This window comes from Eubalaena glacialis, chromosome 7 (genome assembly GCF_028564815.1).
Source record: "Eubalaena glacialis isolate mEubGla1 chromosome 7, mEubGla1.1.hap2.+ XY, whole genome shotgun sequence".
NCBI classification, from domain to species: domain Eukaryota; kingdom Metazoa; phylum Chordata; class Mammalia; order Artiodactyla; family Balaenidae; genus Eubalaena; species Eubalaena glacialis.
This window is the reverse complement of record NC_083722.1, coordinates 32,706,310-32,723,098: the sequence shown is the minus strand read 5'-3', so window position 1 is coordinate 32,723,098 and position 16,789 is coordinate 32,706,310. Positions and strand designations below refer to the sequence as shown.

Sequence of the window (16,789 nt, the reverse complement as noted above, 5' to 3'; positions counted from 1 at the left end):
TTACAAGATTGGGGCATGGCAAATCAGGGGCTAGAGAGTGGGGGAGCTTGGGACTCAGGTCTGTAACTGCCCAGCCCCTTTTCTCTGCTCTTGTTTTCACTCCACCATCACTCACTCACTCCCCCCTCTCACCCAGGGGAGGAGACCTTGATGAATTCCTCCTCTCCTTCCCACAAAAGACAGACCCAGTGAGTGAATCAGGCAAAGTGCTTATAATGTGTGTTGTGTGAGCGTGGCCTTGGGAGAACATGTGTGCGTCAGGGACGAGGTGGCATTTATATGTGCAGCGACCCTTGGTGTTTCCCTTCCTTGGTGGCTCTGGGGTGTGTGTGTGTGCCTGAGTGAATGTGTGTGTGTGAATGTGGGGTGTGTATGTTAGTGGTTTCTACTTCCCTGGGATGCTGACCCAGGAGTAGTGGACATGGTCACAGTCCTATGTACAGAGCTTTCTTTTGTATTAAGAAAAAATACTCTTTCAATAAATGTATCATTTTTGTGCACAGACTGTGGGGTCTTTGCCTTTGTTTTCCCATATTGGAGGGAGGGAGGTGAGAACGTGAATCAAACCCCAAAAGTTGCTGCTCTGAGAAGCAAGCCTGGCTGTTTGATGAAATGCTAAGGAGTGCTTTGGGCTGTTGAAATTCTAGGATTATACCTGAGGAACATTTCCGGGGGAGCTCGGGCCTTTATCTTTGGCCCCAGCTGTGCTAGGTGCTTAGGTCAACACAGAGAGGAGCAATTTTAATTAATAGGAAAAGTGACGCAACCAATCCAGAGCATCGGGTTTGGGAAACTCAGGGCCACGTGACCTAGTGCAAAATAAGAGGAAAGCCCTAGGGTGGGAGTGTGAGTTTCAGTGGGGGATGAGGAAGGCAGACCTAGTGAAAGGGAGGGAGGGCTTCAAAGTTGATATTGGATGGAAAGGGCTGCCTACGGCTGCTGAGAAAGGAGCAACGTGACCACGACCCTGGGCTCCGCGGGCAGCGCCCCACTCACCCGTCCCGGGGCAGCTCGCCCCCAGCGCAGCAGTCCTCGGGTACTACGCATGCTCCGCTTGCGCGCGGCGCTGCTGCCGCGCTCGGCTGTGGGCCGCGGTGGGACCCGTAGCCGCCCGGCCGTGCGTGCACTCGCGACGTGACCCGGAAGGGAGCTGCTGAGGAGGCGGGGCCAGGACGGCGGGGCCAGGACGGCGGGACCAGCGCTGTGTCCCAGCGAGGGCCGAGCCGGGCGGTGGGAGGTGAGAGGAGGGTTCTGCGGCGACCCGGTCCCTGCCTCGTTCCCTCCCCGGTCCCTGCCTCGTTCCCTCCCCGGTCCCTGCCTCGTTCCCTCCCCGGTCCCTGCCTCGTTCCCTCCCCGGTCCCTGCTTCGTTCCCTCCCCGGTCCCTGCCTCGTTCCCTCCCCGGTCCCTTGCCCACTCTCCGTGGGGCTGACGACAGGAGCCAGGTCTTGCTGAGATTCTCGGACCAGTCAGCCTCCTCCGACCGCGCCTCTCCATCCTCACCCCGCCCCCCAAGCCCGTTCCTGTGGCGATGCGGGCCTCCTCCACGGCCTCTGCTGGCCTGCAAGCTCGGGCCTGATCTTGCCACCTACGCCTACCTGCTGTCTCATCCCCGCATCCAGACCTCGCCTCCACACCTCAGTTTATTGCTCCTGTTCTAGGCCCTCCCTCTCCCCCCATTTAGGCCTTTCCGATGGTGTCACTTCACCCTGCTCATCAGTTGTCCATCGCACATCTCTGGTTACCTCCCTGTCCTGCCCCCCATGCTAACTGGACCCCTACCCCCATCGAGGTCCACATCCCATGTTTCCCCTCCTCTTCACGCCTTTCTTCTATTCTCATCTTCTATCCCTGTACCCCAACATGGTCCCTGCCCTGATCACCAGTTCTTCATCTTGGTGTATCGTCCGTTCTTATCCTCGTCATTCCCTGTTGCCCCCACACTGCTTCATAGTGTTCCTTGATCACTAGCATAGCCATCACTCCACACGTGTTTATAATCTTTTCTGACTTAATAGCGTTCTGTTTATCTGGCGACTGATCCTACCTTCTCTAAGAATAATAATATTAGATTCTGTTTACTAAGCATTCACTGTATGCTAGAGGCTGTTCTAAATGCTTTATACATGTGATCTTAGTTTTTACAACAACTTCGTGAGTTTGGTATGAATATTATTACCATCTTGCAGAGTAGGAAACTGAGGCTTAGAAGTTAAGTAACTTGTCCAAAAGCATGCACACAGTAAGTGAAAGAGCCAGAATTCAGAGTCCCATTTATCTGACTCTGAATCTGTACTATTGATATATTGCCTCTCTAGAATCTCTACTGTCTCCTGACCTCATTCCCTAGCCTTCAACTCCATGATTACTACCTCTGTCTATAACTACCTGACTTAGAGCCTCACCGTACCTACTGCACAAGTGCAGGGTGGGACCTGGTTTTTTTCTCCCATGATTTTACTTGGCCCCCTAGTCCCCTCCTCCTTTCACAATATTCTCATACCCTTTTCCCATCCAGCCATCTGCACGTGGGGGCCTCCTTTCGTCTCTGTTCTCTGTATCTGCCGTGGCCCACCCTTTTATATCCACAGTCCAGTTTTACCCTGTCATTTATACTCCTTGTCCTGCCACTTCCCTATCCTGACTTTCCTGGCTTGTTCTGTCCCTACCATCTCACAGGCTGCTGTCCTACCTGCTCACCCATTTCATCCTTCTAAGTCCTGATCTGTACCCCTCAGCCACCCTACTGTTCTGCCCAAATTGTCCTGATTAACTGTCAACTCTTTTTGTTACCTTGCCTTTTATTCTTTTCATCCTCTTTTGTAATTTCTTCTATTTCTTAAATCTTTTCATTTCCTTCTATCGCTGTTTTTCACTCCATTCTCCTTCTCTTATAAATCCCAAAGTATGTTCAAGTTATTCATTCCATCCTATTCTTGGCCTTTTCTCTTTGGCTTCTAAATTCCATGCAACCTACCAATCACCACCCACCCTGTCTACACCTCAAGATTCCACCCCCTTCATGTAGCCTTTTCCCTTTCCAACACAGCCTCTGTCTTTCTCCTTGTGTGTCCCAGGAAGTCAGGATGGTGGGGGAACGGCGCCCTGGGGAACTCATGGTGCCTTTGGGGCTCCGGCTGCAAGCATATCCTGAAGAACTTCTCCGACAGCGGCCTGGGCATGATGGGCGTCCTGAATACCTGATCCGATGGAGTGTCCTGAAGTGTGGGGAAGTGGGCAGAGTGAGTGTGGAAGAGGGCAAGGCAGAGCACATCCTCATGTGGCTGTCAGCCCCCGAGGTCTACGCCAACTGCCCCATGTTGTTAGGTGAGCGGGCATTATCTAAGGGACCTCAGCATGAAACAGCTGGGGGTTCCGGAAGCTTTCCCCGAGATCCAGGAGGCCTGGATGATGTGGCAATGGGAGAGATGGAGGCTGATGTGCGGGCGCTGGTGCGCAGGGCTGCCAGGCAGCTGGCAGAAGGTGCGACCTCGAGCCTCACGGCCGCTGTGCTCCACACCATCCACGTGCTCAGCGCCTACGCCAGCATCGGGCCCCTCACTGGTGTCTTCAGAGAGACAGGCGCCCTAGACCTGCTTATGCACATGTTGTGCAACCCTGAGCCTCAGATCCGTCGGAGTGCGGGCAAGATGCTGCAGGCCCTGGCAGCCCATGATGCTGGTAAGAGACAGCCAGGGGAAGAAGGTAAACACTGGGGAGAATGAGGCTACAGGAGTAAGAACAGGAAGAGGAGGGATTTCCCATCTCTGTAAGAATACCTAGTATTTGGTGGACATCAGTTTCATTGCAAAGGGAAAAATATAAAATAAGCTATCACAGGTGCATAAACAGGATAAAGTGATAGCACCTGCATAAACAGGATAAAGTGATAGCACCTGGTTTATCTGTCCATTCTCAGTGCAGTAGAAGAGAAGGGAATAAGTTTATATTTTTAAACTGGTTTGAGATTTGTTAGTTGGTTATGAAATCAGTTTGGTGGGTTATAACCAACATTTTTTAAAATGTAAAATATCAGCACATGGCACTTAGTAATGTAAGTTTTGTAACCTGAAATACATGTTTCAGTTCCATATGTGTACACTTGTATTAGGTTACCATGTAAAATGTATGTGTTCCTGTGAGTCTCAGTCACAGAGAAGTTTGAAAGCCTCTGGGGGTAGGGGATAGAGAGTCTGGGGGAAGGCAGCGGGTAAGTAGTGGGGATTGAGGAGAAGATACAGATTGGGTGTGGATTACAGGGAGTCGGGCTCATGTCCTTCTGTCACTGAGCCAGCAAGATGGCATCGAGCAGCACATGGATTTTGACAGCCGCTATACTTTGCTGGAGCTGTTTGCAGAGACCACGTCTTCTGAGGAGCACTGCATGGCCTTTGAGGGCATTCATCTGCCTCAGGTACCCTGGCAGCTGTGGGGGAAATGCTGTGTACAAGGCCTAGGGCATCATTTCTGAAAATGTGGTTCAGGACTGCGTCAGCCTGGGGAGCTTATTAAAATGAAGGTTCGTGCTACCCTCCCCACTCAGAATCTCTGAGATGAGAATCAGGAATCTCTGTTTTAGGGCACTCCTTGTGTGTTTCTTCTATAAATCACAGTTTGAGAACTACAGGTATGGGGATGAGGCCTTTATCTTTTTCTGGAGAGGGTGATATTGAGGGGAAAGGAGAGGGGCTAAAGCCGGGAGAAGAGGAGCCTACCCCATGGACTGTGTCTTCCAGATCCCAGGAAAGCTGCTCTTCTCCCTGGTGAAACGCTACCTATGTGTCACTTCCCTGCTGGATCAGCTGAATAACAGTCCAGAGCCAGGGGCTGGAGACCGAGGCTCCCGATCCTCAAGGGAGGATTTTGGCCGGGAGAAAAGCCGGGGGCAGCGGGAGCTGGAGTTCAGTATGGCTGTGGGCAACCTCATCTCAGAGCTTGTGCGGAGCATGGGCTGGGCCCGGAACCTCAGTGAACAGGCCGCATCGCCACCCCGGCCAACCCGGTCCATCTTTCAGCCCGGCATTTCAGGCCCCAGCCTTTTACTCCCCACCAACGTTGCCGCCCCCAGGAGGCAAGGGCGGGCCTTCCGCCAGCGCGCTGAATTCTCTAGCCGTAGTGGCTACGGTGAGTATATGCAGCAGACCCTGCAGCCGGGCATGCGAGTGCGGATGCTGGACGATTACGAGGAGATCAGTGCCGGGGACGAGGGCGAGTACCGGCAGAGCAACAATGGCGTGCCCCCTGTGCAGGTGAGCAAGAGTGCGGTGGCGGGCCACCACTGGGGGGTCTGTCTTGGGTGAGGCATAGGTGGGGCATCCACACAGGGGACTTCTGCAGGCCACCCAAGGAGAAAACCCCAAGAAAATTGGAATGGTTTAGAGGGGGTCAGTGATGGATAGGGGGGCTGTTTGTAGGGCTGAGAAAATCTGGCAGGAGTGGGTGGGCTGTGAGGTCAAGGAAACAGTTCTTCCTTCCCACCCAGGAAGCAGAACTGATATGTTCAGACACCCTGACCCCAACCAGTGGAGCTGGCTAGGAGGGAGTGTGGGCGCGGAGGCCATCCGGATTAGGAAGAGATGAGAGGCAGGGCCTACCTTGGTAGGGGAAGGGAGGCTTTTGCTATATGGAGGTTTCCCAAGCCTAGCCAGGTGTGCCCCTGAGGACTGTGTGCCCCAGGTCTGGGTCCAGCTGTGTCCTCTCCAGCCTGCACAGCTCAGGGTTCACAGGGCTGAGCCCTTTGTCTTCTTCTTCTCTCTTTCTTCCTCCCTCCATACTAGGTCTTTTGGCAGTCGATGGGCCGTACCTATTGGGTGCACTGGCACATGCTGGAGATCCTGGGCCCCGAGGAAACTGCTGAGGATATGGCTTCAGCAGCTGTGGAGAAGGGGTCGGGGGCCACTGTGTTGGGCACAGGTGAGCCATGGAGGGGATATGGACGTCGTTTCTCTGAACAGAGGAGGAGTGGCTGGAATGAAGCCCTTCCCGACCAGGAACTGCCCCAGAGATTCAGAAATTCAATCTGTTTCTGGCGGAGCTGAGGCCCCTCATGCCTGTCTCCTCAGCACTTCCCTCCTGGGACTGGAAGCCGGTGGATGGGCTCTACTCTTTGCCGTACCTCCAGCCCGAGCCTCAGAAGAACGAGGAACTGGGATACCTGACCCAGGCTGAGTGGTGGGAGCTCCTCTTCTTCATCAAGAAGTTGGATGTATGTGAGCAGCAGCCAATTTTCCAGAATCTTCGGGAGAACCTGGATGAGGTATTACAGGCCTGCGATACCTGGGGGGTTTGGAATGGCGTTGGAGGCGGGATCCTCTAAGGTAGTTCGCCATATGGAACTGCCTAGGGGAAGGCTGAAGCAAGAGGTTAGAGAGCCCAAGGGGTCCTGCTGGGGGAGGAGGCAAATGCCGGGAGGGTCTAGTATGTAGCAGGTGTGCAAGGCACGGTGGGAGGTGGCCGCCCTTCTGTTCCTGTCCCCAGGGCCTTTGTGTCTGCTCCTTCCTAAAAAATACATACCATTCTGTTGCCAGACCCTGGGTGAGAAGGCCCTAGGTGAAATCTCCATGCCCGTAGCGATGGCTGAGGGTCTACTGCAGGTTCTCAGTAATCGGTTTGAGGGCAGCGCCCTCAGCGACCTGCTCAACTCCCAGATCTACACCAAGTACGGGCTGCCACCCAAGGCACCGAGCAGCTCGTCTTCTTCGCGAAGTCACTCCAGTTCCCCAGATCTGGAAGAGGAGTCCAAGTCAGAGGCCAACTTCTCAGAGGAAGAGGCTGAGTCCCCCAAAGCAAAGCCCCTTAAGTTAGAGGCAGAGCCTGCCAGGGGAAAAACTGAGCCCCCCATGGCACAGAGTGATTCGCAGCTGTTTAACCAGCTTCTGGTGACTGAGGGGATGGCTCTGCCCGCTGAGATGAAGGAGGCAGCCAGTGGTGAGTCAGGTGCTGGGAGGGGAGGGCAAAGAGGTTGGAGCAAGGCCCGGGTGGTCCCCAGAGAATTGGGTAGTCAGGGCAGAGGGCAAGCCGTGGAGGGAGGTCACTTTTGTATGGGAAAATGCTTTGGAAGCGTGCATCCATTTTCCTTCCTTCGACCTTGATTATCTGTAATTGGTCACTGCTCCCTTTCTTCAGTATCCCTGGAAAAGGAGGGTATGTATTCCAGAGTATTATCATCTTCATTGCTTGACTATTAAATCCCTCACACAGAATTGGGAAAGTTCTAGGTGCAAGCTACAATAGTGAACAGTGTGTTAAAATGTCAGTAGGATAACTGGACTTGACCTTTAAAGACTTCCAACGTGAAGCTGCCACAGTTTTTTTAAGGCACTGCCTTTCCCTCACCGCTTTCAGAAATGGCTAGAGCCTTGCGGGGTCCTGGGCCACGCAGTTCCCTGGATCAGCATGTGGCAGCGGTCGTGGCCACTGTGCAGATATCCAGCTTGGACACAAATCTGCAGCTTTCGGGACTCTATGCCCTCTCTCAGGCCGTGGAGGAAGTCACTGAACGGGACCACCCTCTGGTCAGTCCCGACAGATCCCTAAGGTTAGAACCGTGGAGAGGTGGAGGGGGTTATGGTTTAAGCTGTCAGTGGGGGAGGATGGTGGGGGAGGGAAGGAGCTATGAGATCAAGAGTTAGAAAGGCTGGGAGGAAAGAAGGGTCAGCATGAGGGGTAGCTGAGCAGGAGGGTGGAATATTAACAATGGTTAATATTCTTGGAGCATTTGTTCTGTGCCAGGCCTTGTGCTTAAAATTTTATAAGCATTCTCTCATTAAATCCTCCTATCTCCAGAGGAGAACTTGATGCTGTTCTTATCCATTGTGTGGGTCAGGAACTGAGGCTTAGAGAATTTAAGTAACTTGCCCAGTTTGACAGATAACAGAGCCAGGATTCAAATCTAGGTCCTTTTGGCTTTTGAGCTTGAGTTTTCTTTTCTTTTTTCTCCCCTCTTTTTCCTCCCTCCCTACTTTCTATCTATTAAAAAAATTTTAAATACTTCTTAGTTATACAAATAATACATAACTGCATTCTTATTTTAAAAGATCTGAAGAGTATGAAAGAACAGAGAATGAAAAGCCAAGCTCCGTTTTTACCACTGTTGTCGTGTCCCAGCACATATCCTTAAGACCTTATAGAGATTGACATTTGTTAGTGTGTTTTCTGAGTTTGTGTTTTCGTATATGTGATCACACTCTGCCTGTTTCTGCAGCTTTCCCCCTGCAGGCAGTATGTCTACACTCAGTATGTCAGTCCGCATGGCGCTGCCTCATTCTTCAATACTGCCTCGGACCCTGCAGTATGATTATATCCAAGTTCAAATATAGCGTTCTTTTTTAAAATTTTATTTTACTGAAGTATAGTTGGTTTACAATGTTGTGTTAATTTCTGCTGTACAGCAAAATGATTCAGTTATGCATATATATGTATTCTTTTTCATATTCTTTTCTATTATGTTTTATTACAGGATATTGAATATAGTTTCCTGTGCTATACAGTAGGACCTTGTTGTTTATCCATTCTATATATAATAGTTTGCCTCTGTTAATCCCAAACTCCCAATCCTTCCCTCCCCCATTCTCCTCCTCCACTTGGCAACCACAAGTCTGTTCTCTCAAATAGCGTTCTAATCGATCTGTTTTTCCTCACATCTGCCAGCGCTGGATATTAATCATTTTTAAAATCTATCAGGTTGGCGAAATTTGAAGTGATTGGTATCTCCTTGTTTTAATTTCTTAGTTCTAGAGAAGTTAGGCATATTTACATGCATTGTATTTCTTCTGCTATAAATATTCTTATCCTTTGCCCACTTCCTTATTGGGTCTTAGTCTTTTTTTTTTTTAATGTATTTTTCTTAATTAGTTAATTTATTTTTGGCTGCGTTATGTCTTTGTTGCTGCTTGTGGGCTTTCTCTAGTTGTGGTGCGCGAGCTTCTCATTGCCGTGGCTTCTCTTGTTGCGGAGCACGGGCTGTAGGCGCATGGGCCTCAGTAGTTGTGGCGTGCAGGCTCAGTAGTTGTGGTGCACGGGCTTAGTTGCTCCATGGTATTTGGGACCTTCCAGGACCAGGGATCGAACCTGTGTCCCCTGCATTGGCAGGCGGATTCTTAAACACTGCGCCACCAGGGAAGTCCCTGGTCTTAGCCTTTTTTAAAATTTACAGACATTCTGGATATTAATCCATTACTTCTGTTTCAAATATTTTGCTTGTCTTTTTCTTTCAAAATCATATTAACTTAATTTTCTTAATATAAAATAATACACGCTCACTGTAAGAAAAATAGAAAGTTGTGAGGATAACAATCATCTGAAAACCCTTTATGCAGAGGTAGTCACTGTTAACATTTTAGTAGACATCCTTACTTATATTTATTTATTCATATTCATATGCATTCATATGTATGTTAACTTGTTTATAGTAAATCACGGCTACAGAGAGGGATATATATTTAAAGCACGTTCGATTCACGTTGTAGTCATCATAAAGCTCATGAGAGAAGACAGAAAGCGTCTCTACATGGGGAGGGGCTGTTAGCACTCTGACTGCTGGTCCCCATCGGCACCTGGTCGAGTTAGGGCTCTATGGACCCCAGGACCTCTGGACCTCGAGACCCCAGTACAATGACAACAAAAAAGACAGAGATAAACACAGAACTTTCTCAGTGCTTTTATTTGCCTTATTTCCCAGAATTTCTCTTTTTGTCCTCCTTTCCTTCCTATTTCCCAGGCCACCCCCTCAATATGCATCTCTGTCACTGTGGAGAAAAATGTCAGTCCCAGCTTTTTTCCTTTTGTGATGCTCACTGTGATCTAGGAACTCTGGAGACACTTCTTCCTTCCCTTCAGATCAGCATTTCCACTGGACCCTTTCCCTAGCTTATGTGGCTGGGCTCTTAAATTTGTGGATAGTATCTTTCATTATGCTGAAGTTTCAGATTTTCATGTTGCTGTATTTTCAACTTTTTAAAAATGGCTTCTGGGTTTTAAGAGGGTCTGTTCCATTCTAGGATTATAAAAATATTTCCTTATACTTTCTAAAAATATTTATGATTTTACTTTCACGTTTATTTTAAAATCTGTTCGCGGTTTATTTTTGCAAATGGAGTGAAGCAGACCTCCAGCCTTCGTTTTTTCAGATAGATAGCCACATGTCTCTGCCTTACGTTTTGTATGGTCCTTCCTGTCCTCACTGTCTGAGATGCTACCCTTATCTCTCTTCTCATCTATTCGTCTGTTTGGCTACCCTGTATTGTTTCCAGAGTTTTAATTATTGTAAGTTTATATTTTGATAAGTAGTAAGCAAGTCTACACTTATTTATTTCCAAACATTTCTTGACAATTCTTGCATATTTTCTCTTCCTATACCTAAACCTGCCTGTCATTTTTTTTTTTTTTATTTAAACCTTTTGGGCATTTTGATTAGCATTATACTAAATTTATAGATTTATTTGAAAAGATGAACCAGAGTTCATAACCTTTTTGCAGTACTCCCTACTTGATGAGGTGAAGAGCCTGAGACAGACTGCGGAGGAGAGGGCAGCAGGACTGGGACTGAGGCAGGGAGAGTAGGATGGAGGGGGGTGGGGGGTGATGGACTGGATCTTGGTGGACAGGGTTGGGCGGGCAGCCAGACATGACTCTTGGGATGGGGAACCCCGATGTCTCTTCTCTCTCAGAGAGAAGCTAGTGAAGACGCTGGTGGAGCTGCTGACCAACCAGGTGGGAGAGAAGATGGTGGTGGTGCTGGCCCTGCGCCTCCTCTACCTGCTCATGACCAAGCACGAGTGGCGCCCACTCTTCGCCAGGGAGGGTGGCATCTACGCTGTGCTGGTTTGCATGCAAGAATATAAGACTTCTGTCTTGGTGCAGCAGGCAGGGCTGGCGGTGAGTGGACCGGGCCTGGAGGTAGAGAGTGATGGGCAGGGTGGGCAGGTTGGGGGCGTGGCTGATCTCAAGGAGGTTCTCTGGTGATTTGGACAAGGGGGAGACGTTGGGATGGAAAGATGCAGGTGGATGGAAGAGATCCACCTGGACAGTCTTGGTGATTGAATGCGTATTTGGAGGAAGGGAGAAGAATGTTTTTGAGAATGACTCCCAGGTTGAAAATTGGGCAGCAGGGGTGGATGAGGTGGTCATTTGCCAAGGGGGAGAATGTTGGAAGAGGAAGAGGTGTGGAGAGAAGGTCAGGTTGAATTTCTAGGTATGCTGACTTTCCCATGGCTTTTTAGTTACAACTAGGTGTCTGATTAAAGACTAAATTTCTAGATGTGACAGAGTATTTTTTAATCCTTTTGTCTGAGTGGTACCGGTACACAGAAAATACCTCCTCACCAGATGTGGGTAAAGCCCAGCCAGCATTGCCATTGCCTTGCCCCCACCGGGCCCAGAGAATGGTGAAAGGAGGCCCTCGTTCAGGGAGGAAGAATTGGCTTCCTGAGTACTCCAGACAGAAGGGCTGGCTGGTAGGGAGGTACGGGCAGGGGACAGGTAGGCCTCGTCCAGAGCACTTCTGAGAATGGATTCCAGCAGTGTAACGGCAGCAGCATGGACTGGAGCACAGGTGCTCTTAGGGCAGGCTTCCCAGGGAGAGGCCGGGAGGCTCATCCTTTATGGGGCCAGCCTGATGCTGCTCCTCCCAAGAGCAGCCAAGCATTCCTAGCTGAGGCCGTGTCTGCTCAAAAAATTCCCTGATCCTTTCAAACCGCATGACCAAAATACGACATTGGCCTCTAAATTTGGACTCTTGCCCTATAACAGAATTGCATCTTTTTGTTTATAACTTAAGGTCTACAGAATTCAGCTTGGGGGAGGGTGAGGTAGCCAAAGGGAAAAAGGCTCATGATGAGGTAGCATTTGCTTGAAGGATCCAGCCCTCACAAGGGAGATCATCCTGAGAATTATTTCTAATTTACTTCATCCTTAGAAGGTTTCTTCTCAAGAGTCAACCCTTTCACCAGCCAAGACATTCTCCACCCTGACGGTTTAGTGTTCATCCTAATTTAAGATTCTCTTTAGTACCAGCAGCAAGTTGGCATATTACCAGTATTTTTTCCTATAATTCCAGCTGCTCTGCCTGTGAGTCAACCCAAGTAGCCTCGTCCAGGCAGGCTGGATACTGCCTTTGGAGGCCAGGGGACATAGGGATGGGAGTGTTGGCTGGCACACAGGTGCTAGCGGCAGTTGGGGGAATGGCCGAGGTTGCGTGGGGAGGGGGTGCAGAGATCGAGGAGAAGGGAGACAAGGAACTTCCGTATTTGGGACCTGGCAGCAGAGAAACTCCAGAGAGGTAGGACGACCAGGAGGACAAGAAGTTATGGAACTCAAGGGAAGAGAGGTTTTTCAAAGGGAGGAGTGGCCAAGCGAGATGGAAGACAACTTAAAGGAAAGCCTTGAAGACAAGTAGAGGCTGTGAAAGGGCTCCGTCCTGAGGGGAAGCTGCGGAGGGGCGGCCACCCCAGCACCCGGTGAGCCTCGGTGCTGGCAGAGAGAATTTGCAGGCTCACGTTACCATGGAGCCTTAGGTTTTTTTGGTTGGCTTTCTTTTCTTTTCTTTCTTTTTGACGTCCCATCACTACCTCTTTCATTTCTATTTGCAAACAGCTCAGCTGCCCCGAAGGTTGAGGCCTAGAATGACGGCCCGGCTCTCCCCTCCTCTGCATGGTGGCTTTGCCCACTCCTGACTCTGCCTTCACATCCCCTCGCAGGCGCTGAAGATGCTGGCCATTGCCAGCTCCTCGGAGATCCCCACTCTTGTTACCGGCCGAGATTCTATCCACCCTTTGTTTGATGCCCAGATGACCAGGGAGATCTTCGCCAGCATTGACTCGGCCACGCGCCCGGGCGCTGAGAGCCTGCTCCTCGCCGTCCCTGCTGCCGTGATCCTGATGCTGAACACGGAGGGGTCAGGACCTCCCCTTCCAAACTCCAAACTCCTGCTAAGCCCCAAGCCCTGCTGCTCCCCTGCCCAGATCTCATGCATTCCACAGAAATTCCTCTCATGTCGTTGCCTCTGGATGAAATGTGGTGGCCCTCTCTGGCTATTGTTAGAAGAGAGGCCAGTGGTTGAGGGTAGGGAGATTCCAGAGAGATCAGAGACACCTGCTCTTCCTTCCTGGAGTTGGGAGGAGTGACCTGAGGTCAAGAGGCCAGATGTCTGGCCTCAGGGGGACCCCCGGAGCCCCTCCCTCCCCAGCTGCAGGGCTCCTCCCTCCAGGAAGCTGGCTTCCTGCTTCCATTGCATTCACTCTCTTTCAACTTCTTCCTGGGTCACCTCCCTCCTCCCAGGTGCTCCTCCGCAGTGAGAAACGGCCTGCTTCTCCTCAACCTGCTTTTGTGTAACCACCACACTCTGGGAGACCAGATCATAACCCGAGAGCTGAGAGACACCTTGGTTAGACACTCAGGGATAGCACCGGGGACAGAAGCCATGCCCACCACACGCACCATCCTCATGATGCTTCTCAATCGCTACTCGGAGCCACCGGGCAGTCCCGAGCGTGCAGGTACCATTGGGGAGGCGGTGGTTGTGCTGAGGAATCGGTCCCCGCCCGCGGCCAGGAGGGCTCAGGTTCACATCCTAGTACTGTGCTGGAAAGACACGATGAACCTTCAGGAAATGAGTGAGGGTTTTGGTGCTCAAGTTGGGTCTCAAGTAGAACTTCCTGACCAAGAGGAGAGGGGGACTGTAGAATAGGTACAAGGAAATTGCCTTCTCTGAATGGCTTTAAACATAAAAGGGTTCCCATCTGGCTGGGCTGGGTTTGGTCCGCTCTTATTGGACACTGGAAGGTTGGTTGAAATGACTTCTAGAGAGGCCTTCTGTATAGGAACTGTAGCTTATGGTACAGAAAGTTGGTGACTAGAATGTGAAATATTGATGCCATAGGGAAGAAACCTTTTGTATTTAACAAACAAGCGAAACCTGGAAGTATGGGGGCAAATCAGAATAAGCACTGTGTGTCTTTTAGTCTGTACATCTGAAGCCACCATGCTAGGTAGTATAGGGATGTGACTGTAGTAGCTAATAGTTATTGACTTCTGTAATAGCAAAGCTGACAGTTAATAATAAAAGGTAGTTGTGTGACTGTATGAGATTAAAACTGTGCTGTTTAACTTGACTGTTTTTGCCATACTAATTTTTTTTACAGATGTAGCTAGGTATATATTTGGTGCCAGAAAAGAAAATCCCCCACAGTTGAGTAGAAACTTCAGACATCCTCACAACGGGAGGAAAATTGGGGGGGGGCAGTTATTTTCTGCATCTGCCAGTTTCTGAGTTTGACCAATTTGTATGACTCTGCTTCCTACCCATTTTTTGCCTCCTGTGTGTCTGAGCAGCAGCACTGGAGACGCCTGGCGCCCAGGGCCAGGATGGGTCCCCTGAGCTACTGATCCGATCCCTGGTGGGGGGCCCGTCTGCAGAGCTCCTCCTGGACTTGGAGCGCGTGCTGTGCCGAGAGGGCAGCCCAGGGGGTGCCATGAGACCCCTCCTCAAGCGCCTCCAGCAGGAGAGCCAGCCCTTCCTCCTGTTTCTGCGGACTCTGGACGCCCCCGGGCCCAACAAAACTCTGCTGCTGACGGCGCTGAGGTGAGAGGCCAGCTCGGGGGCACCCGTGCTTCGGGGGCAAGGGCAGCTGGCAGACTGCAGGGACTTCACTTGTTTCCATCCCTTGCCAGGGTCATGACCCGGCTGCTGGATCACCCGGAGGCCATGGTCCTTCCCTGGCACGAGGTCTTGGAGCCCTGCCTCAACTGTCTGAGTGGCCCTAGCAGTGACTTTGAGGTACCAGAGCCTTGGCAAGGGTGGGGGAGGGAGAGGCAGCCTCTGGACACCAGCTACCTGGTGAGGTTCTGGAGGGCACAGCACAGCCTTCCTGGATGAGTCTGGAAACTGGGAGGGGTGTATAGGAAGGAGACCAGCGTCATCTGAGCGTCTCCAGAACTGAGGCCTTCTGGCTGCACCTGAATTTTAGATTCTGGGTTTAGGAGAAGCCCACGTTCACCAGTCCACGCAGTCCTTGCTCTCCGCCTTTGGGGTTTGTGCCTTGTGCAGCAAGGCTCAGACACCGAGGTTGGCTCCTGAGATAGCTTGGTCCTGGCAGGAAGAAGCCTGGGGAGCTGTGCCCGAGCTCTGCCCCTGCCAACTCACTCTGGAGTCCCGGCACCCCAGTGTTCTGTGCCAGCCTGTCTTTGGTACTCTGCTTTCACGTTCTCCAAAATCTCAGCCACCACATCCCCATTTCTAAACCCACCCCTCAGCCTGTACAGCCTGCTCTTTGTTTCCCTACGTTAATCTCTGTGGCTCTGGGCCAGATTGTTCAGGAGCTGCTCTGCTTCCTGTATCGCCTGGCCTCCATGCACAAAGACTATGCAGTGGTGCTCTGCTGCCTGGGAGCCAAAGAGGCCCTCGCCAAAGTCCTGGACAAGCACTCGGCTCAGCTGCTGCTGGCCTGTGAGCTGCGGGACCTGGTGACAGAGTGTGAGAAACACGCCCAGCTCTATAGTAACCTCACCTCCAGCATCCTGGCTGGCTGCATTCAGGTGAGGAGGTGTGTGGGTCCGGAGCTGAGAAGTAAGCCAGAAGCAGGGGAAGGTGGTTCAGTGCATGTCCCTGTTTGGCATAAGTAGTAGCAAATCTAGGGCACTTGTTCCCCAACCTTTACCCCACATGGTTCTGTTCTGCCAAAATTTGGGAAGAAAGGGGTTGAGTGTTCTGTTGCCCCTTGATTCTTTCTCCACATGTGTTTCCGTGTCTCTGCCCCCTCCCCACACCCCTTCTCTCCAATGTCTGGGCTGCAGATGGTGCTGGGCCAGATCGAAGACCACAGACGAACCTACCGCCCCATCAACATCCCCTTCTTTGACGTGTTCCTCAGGCATCTCTGCCAGGGTTCGTGCCCCCATCTACTTTCTCCTGCTGCCACCCCAGCATCTGTTCCCCCCTTCCCTTCCTGCTCCCTAGTCCCCTTCCTTTCTTCTCTCTCAACTAACCAGGCTTCCCGCTTGCCCGCAGGCTCCAGCGTGGAGGTGAAGGAGGACAAGTGCTGGGAGAAGGTGGAGGTGTCCTCCAACCCGCACCGGGCCAGCAAGCTGACAGACCGAAACCCCAAGACCTACTGGGAGTCCAACGGCAGCACTGGCTCCCACTACATCACCCTACACATGCACCGCGGTGTTCTTGTTAGGTGTGAGCGTGCCCATGTCCATGTGTGCATGTGTGCCCTCACACGCGCGTGTGCACACACACGAATATTCTGATATGCCCCAGTACACATCCTCAGAGGATTGCCCACGTACACACAACCCCGACTGAACCCCTATGCCTGAGGGACACACTGAAACCCATTTTGTGCAGTGAACAGATAGACACGTTGGCCTAATCTCCCTGAGCTAAGTGTAGACCTCCCCTTACTCCCCAAGCCTGTGCCGTGCTCCCCCTACAGGTCACATGTCACTGCCCTGTGGTTTTGGTCGAGGGAGAGCAATGACTCACTTATCCACTCCTCCCGTGGGCATTTGTTTATTGTGTACTCTGTGCCAGGCACCCTGCAAGGGTCTGGAGCTGCGCGGACAGTAAGATAAGGGGCCTGTCTTCAGGGAACTTACAGTCTTGTTGGGGAGCCAGGCTGGAAAATCAGTAAGAAATAGAGTAAGAAAAAAGTTACGGTTGATGTGTGGATCCTGATGCCAACTGAGAGCTCAAGAGGAGGCTGCCGGAAGGAGGGGCTGACTGGGTTAAGTTTGCAGTAGAAATTGATGAGGTAAAGAGAGGGCAATGGATACTCCAGGCCGAGGGACAGC

At 51.3% G+C, this 16,789-nt stretch overlaps 1 protein-coding gene across 2 annotated transcripts in view; it reads left to right on the top strand.

Annotated features, from left to right (window-relative positions):
* The first annotated feature begins 1,169 nt into the window (after window positions 1-1,169).
* CUL9 (cullin 9) overlaps window positions 1,170-16,789 on the top strand; it is a 38,130-nt gene continuing 22,510 nt past the window's right edge. For both annotated transcript variants that reach the window (XM_061196179.1, XM_061196178.1), the window contains exons 1-16: window positions 1,170-1,237; window positions 3,076-3,679; window positions 4,258-4,412; window positions 4,735-5,247; window positions 5,776-5,911; window positions 6,061-6,254; window positions 6,526-6,925; window positions 7,343-7,535; window positions 10,666-10,873; window positions 12,694-12,890; window positions 13,274-13,491; window positions 14,327-14,576; window positions 14,666-14,771; window positions 15,302-15,529; window positions 15,788-15,878; window positions 16,002-16,173. In XM_061196179.1, the coding sequence (XP_061052162.1) occupies window positions 3,085-3,679; window positions 4,258-4,412; window positions 4,735-5,247; window positions 5,776-5,911; window positions 6,061-6,254; window positions 6,526-6,925; window positions 7,343-7,535; window positions 10,666-10,873; window positions 12,694-12,890; window positions 13,274-13,491; window positions 14,327-14,576; window positions 14,666-14,771; window positions 15,302-15,529; window positions 15,788-15,878; window positions 16,002-16,173 (3,656 nt within the window). In that variant the 5' untranslated portion in view covers window positions 1,170-1,237; window positions 3,076-3,084. The remainder of the gene's footprint in view (window positions 1,238-3,075; window positions 3,680-4,257; window positions 4,413-4,734; window positions 5,248-5,775; window positions 5,912-6,060; window positions 6,255-6,525; window positions 6,926-7,342; window positions 7,536-10,665; window positions 10,874-12,693; window positions 12,891-13,273; window positions 13,492-14,326; window positions 14,577-14,665; window positions 14,772-15,301; window positions 15,530-15,787; window positions 15,879-16,001; window positions 16,174-16,789) is intronic.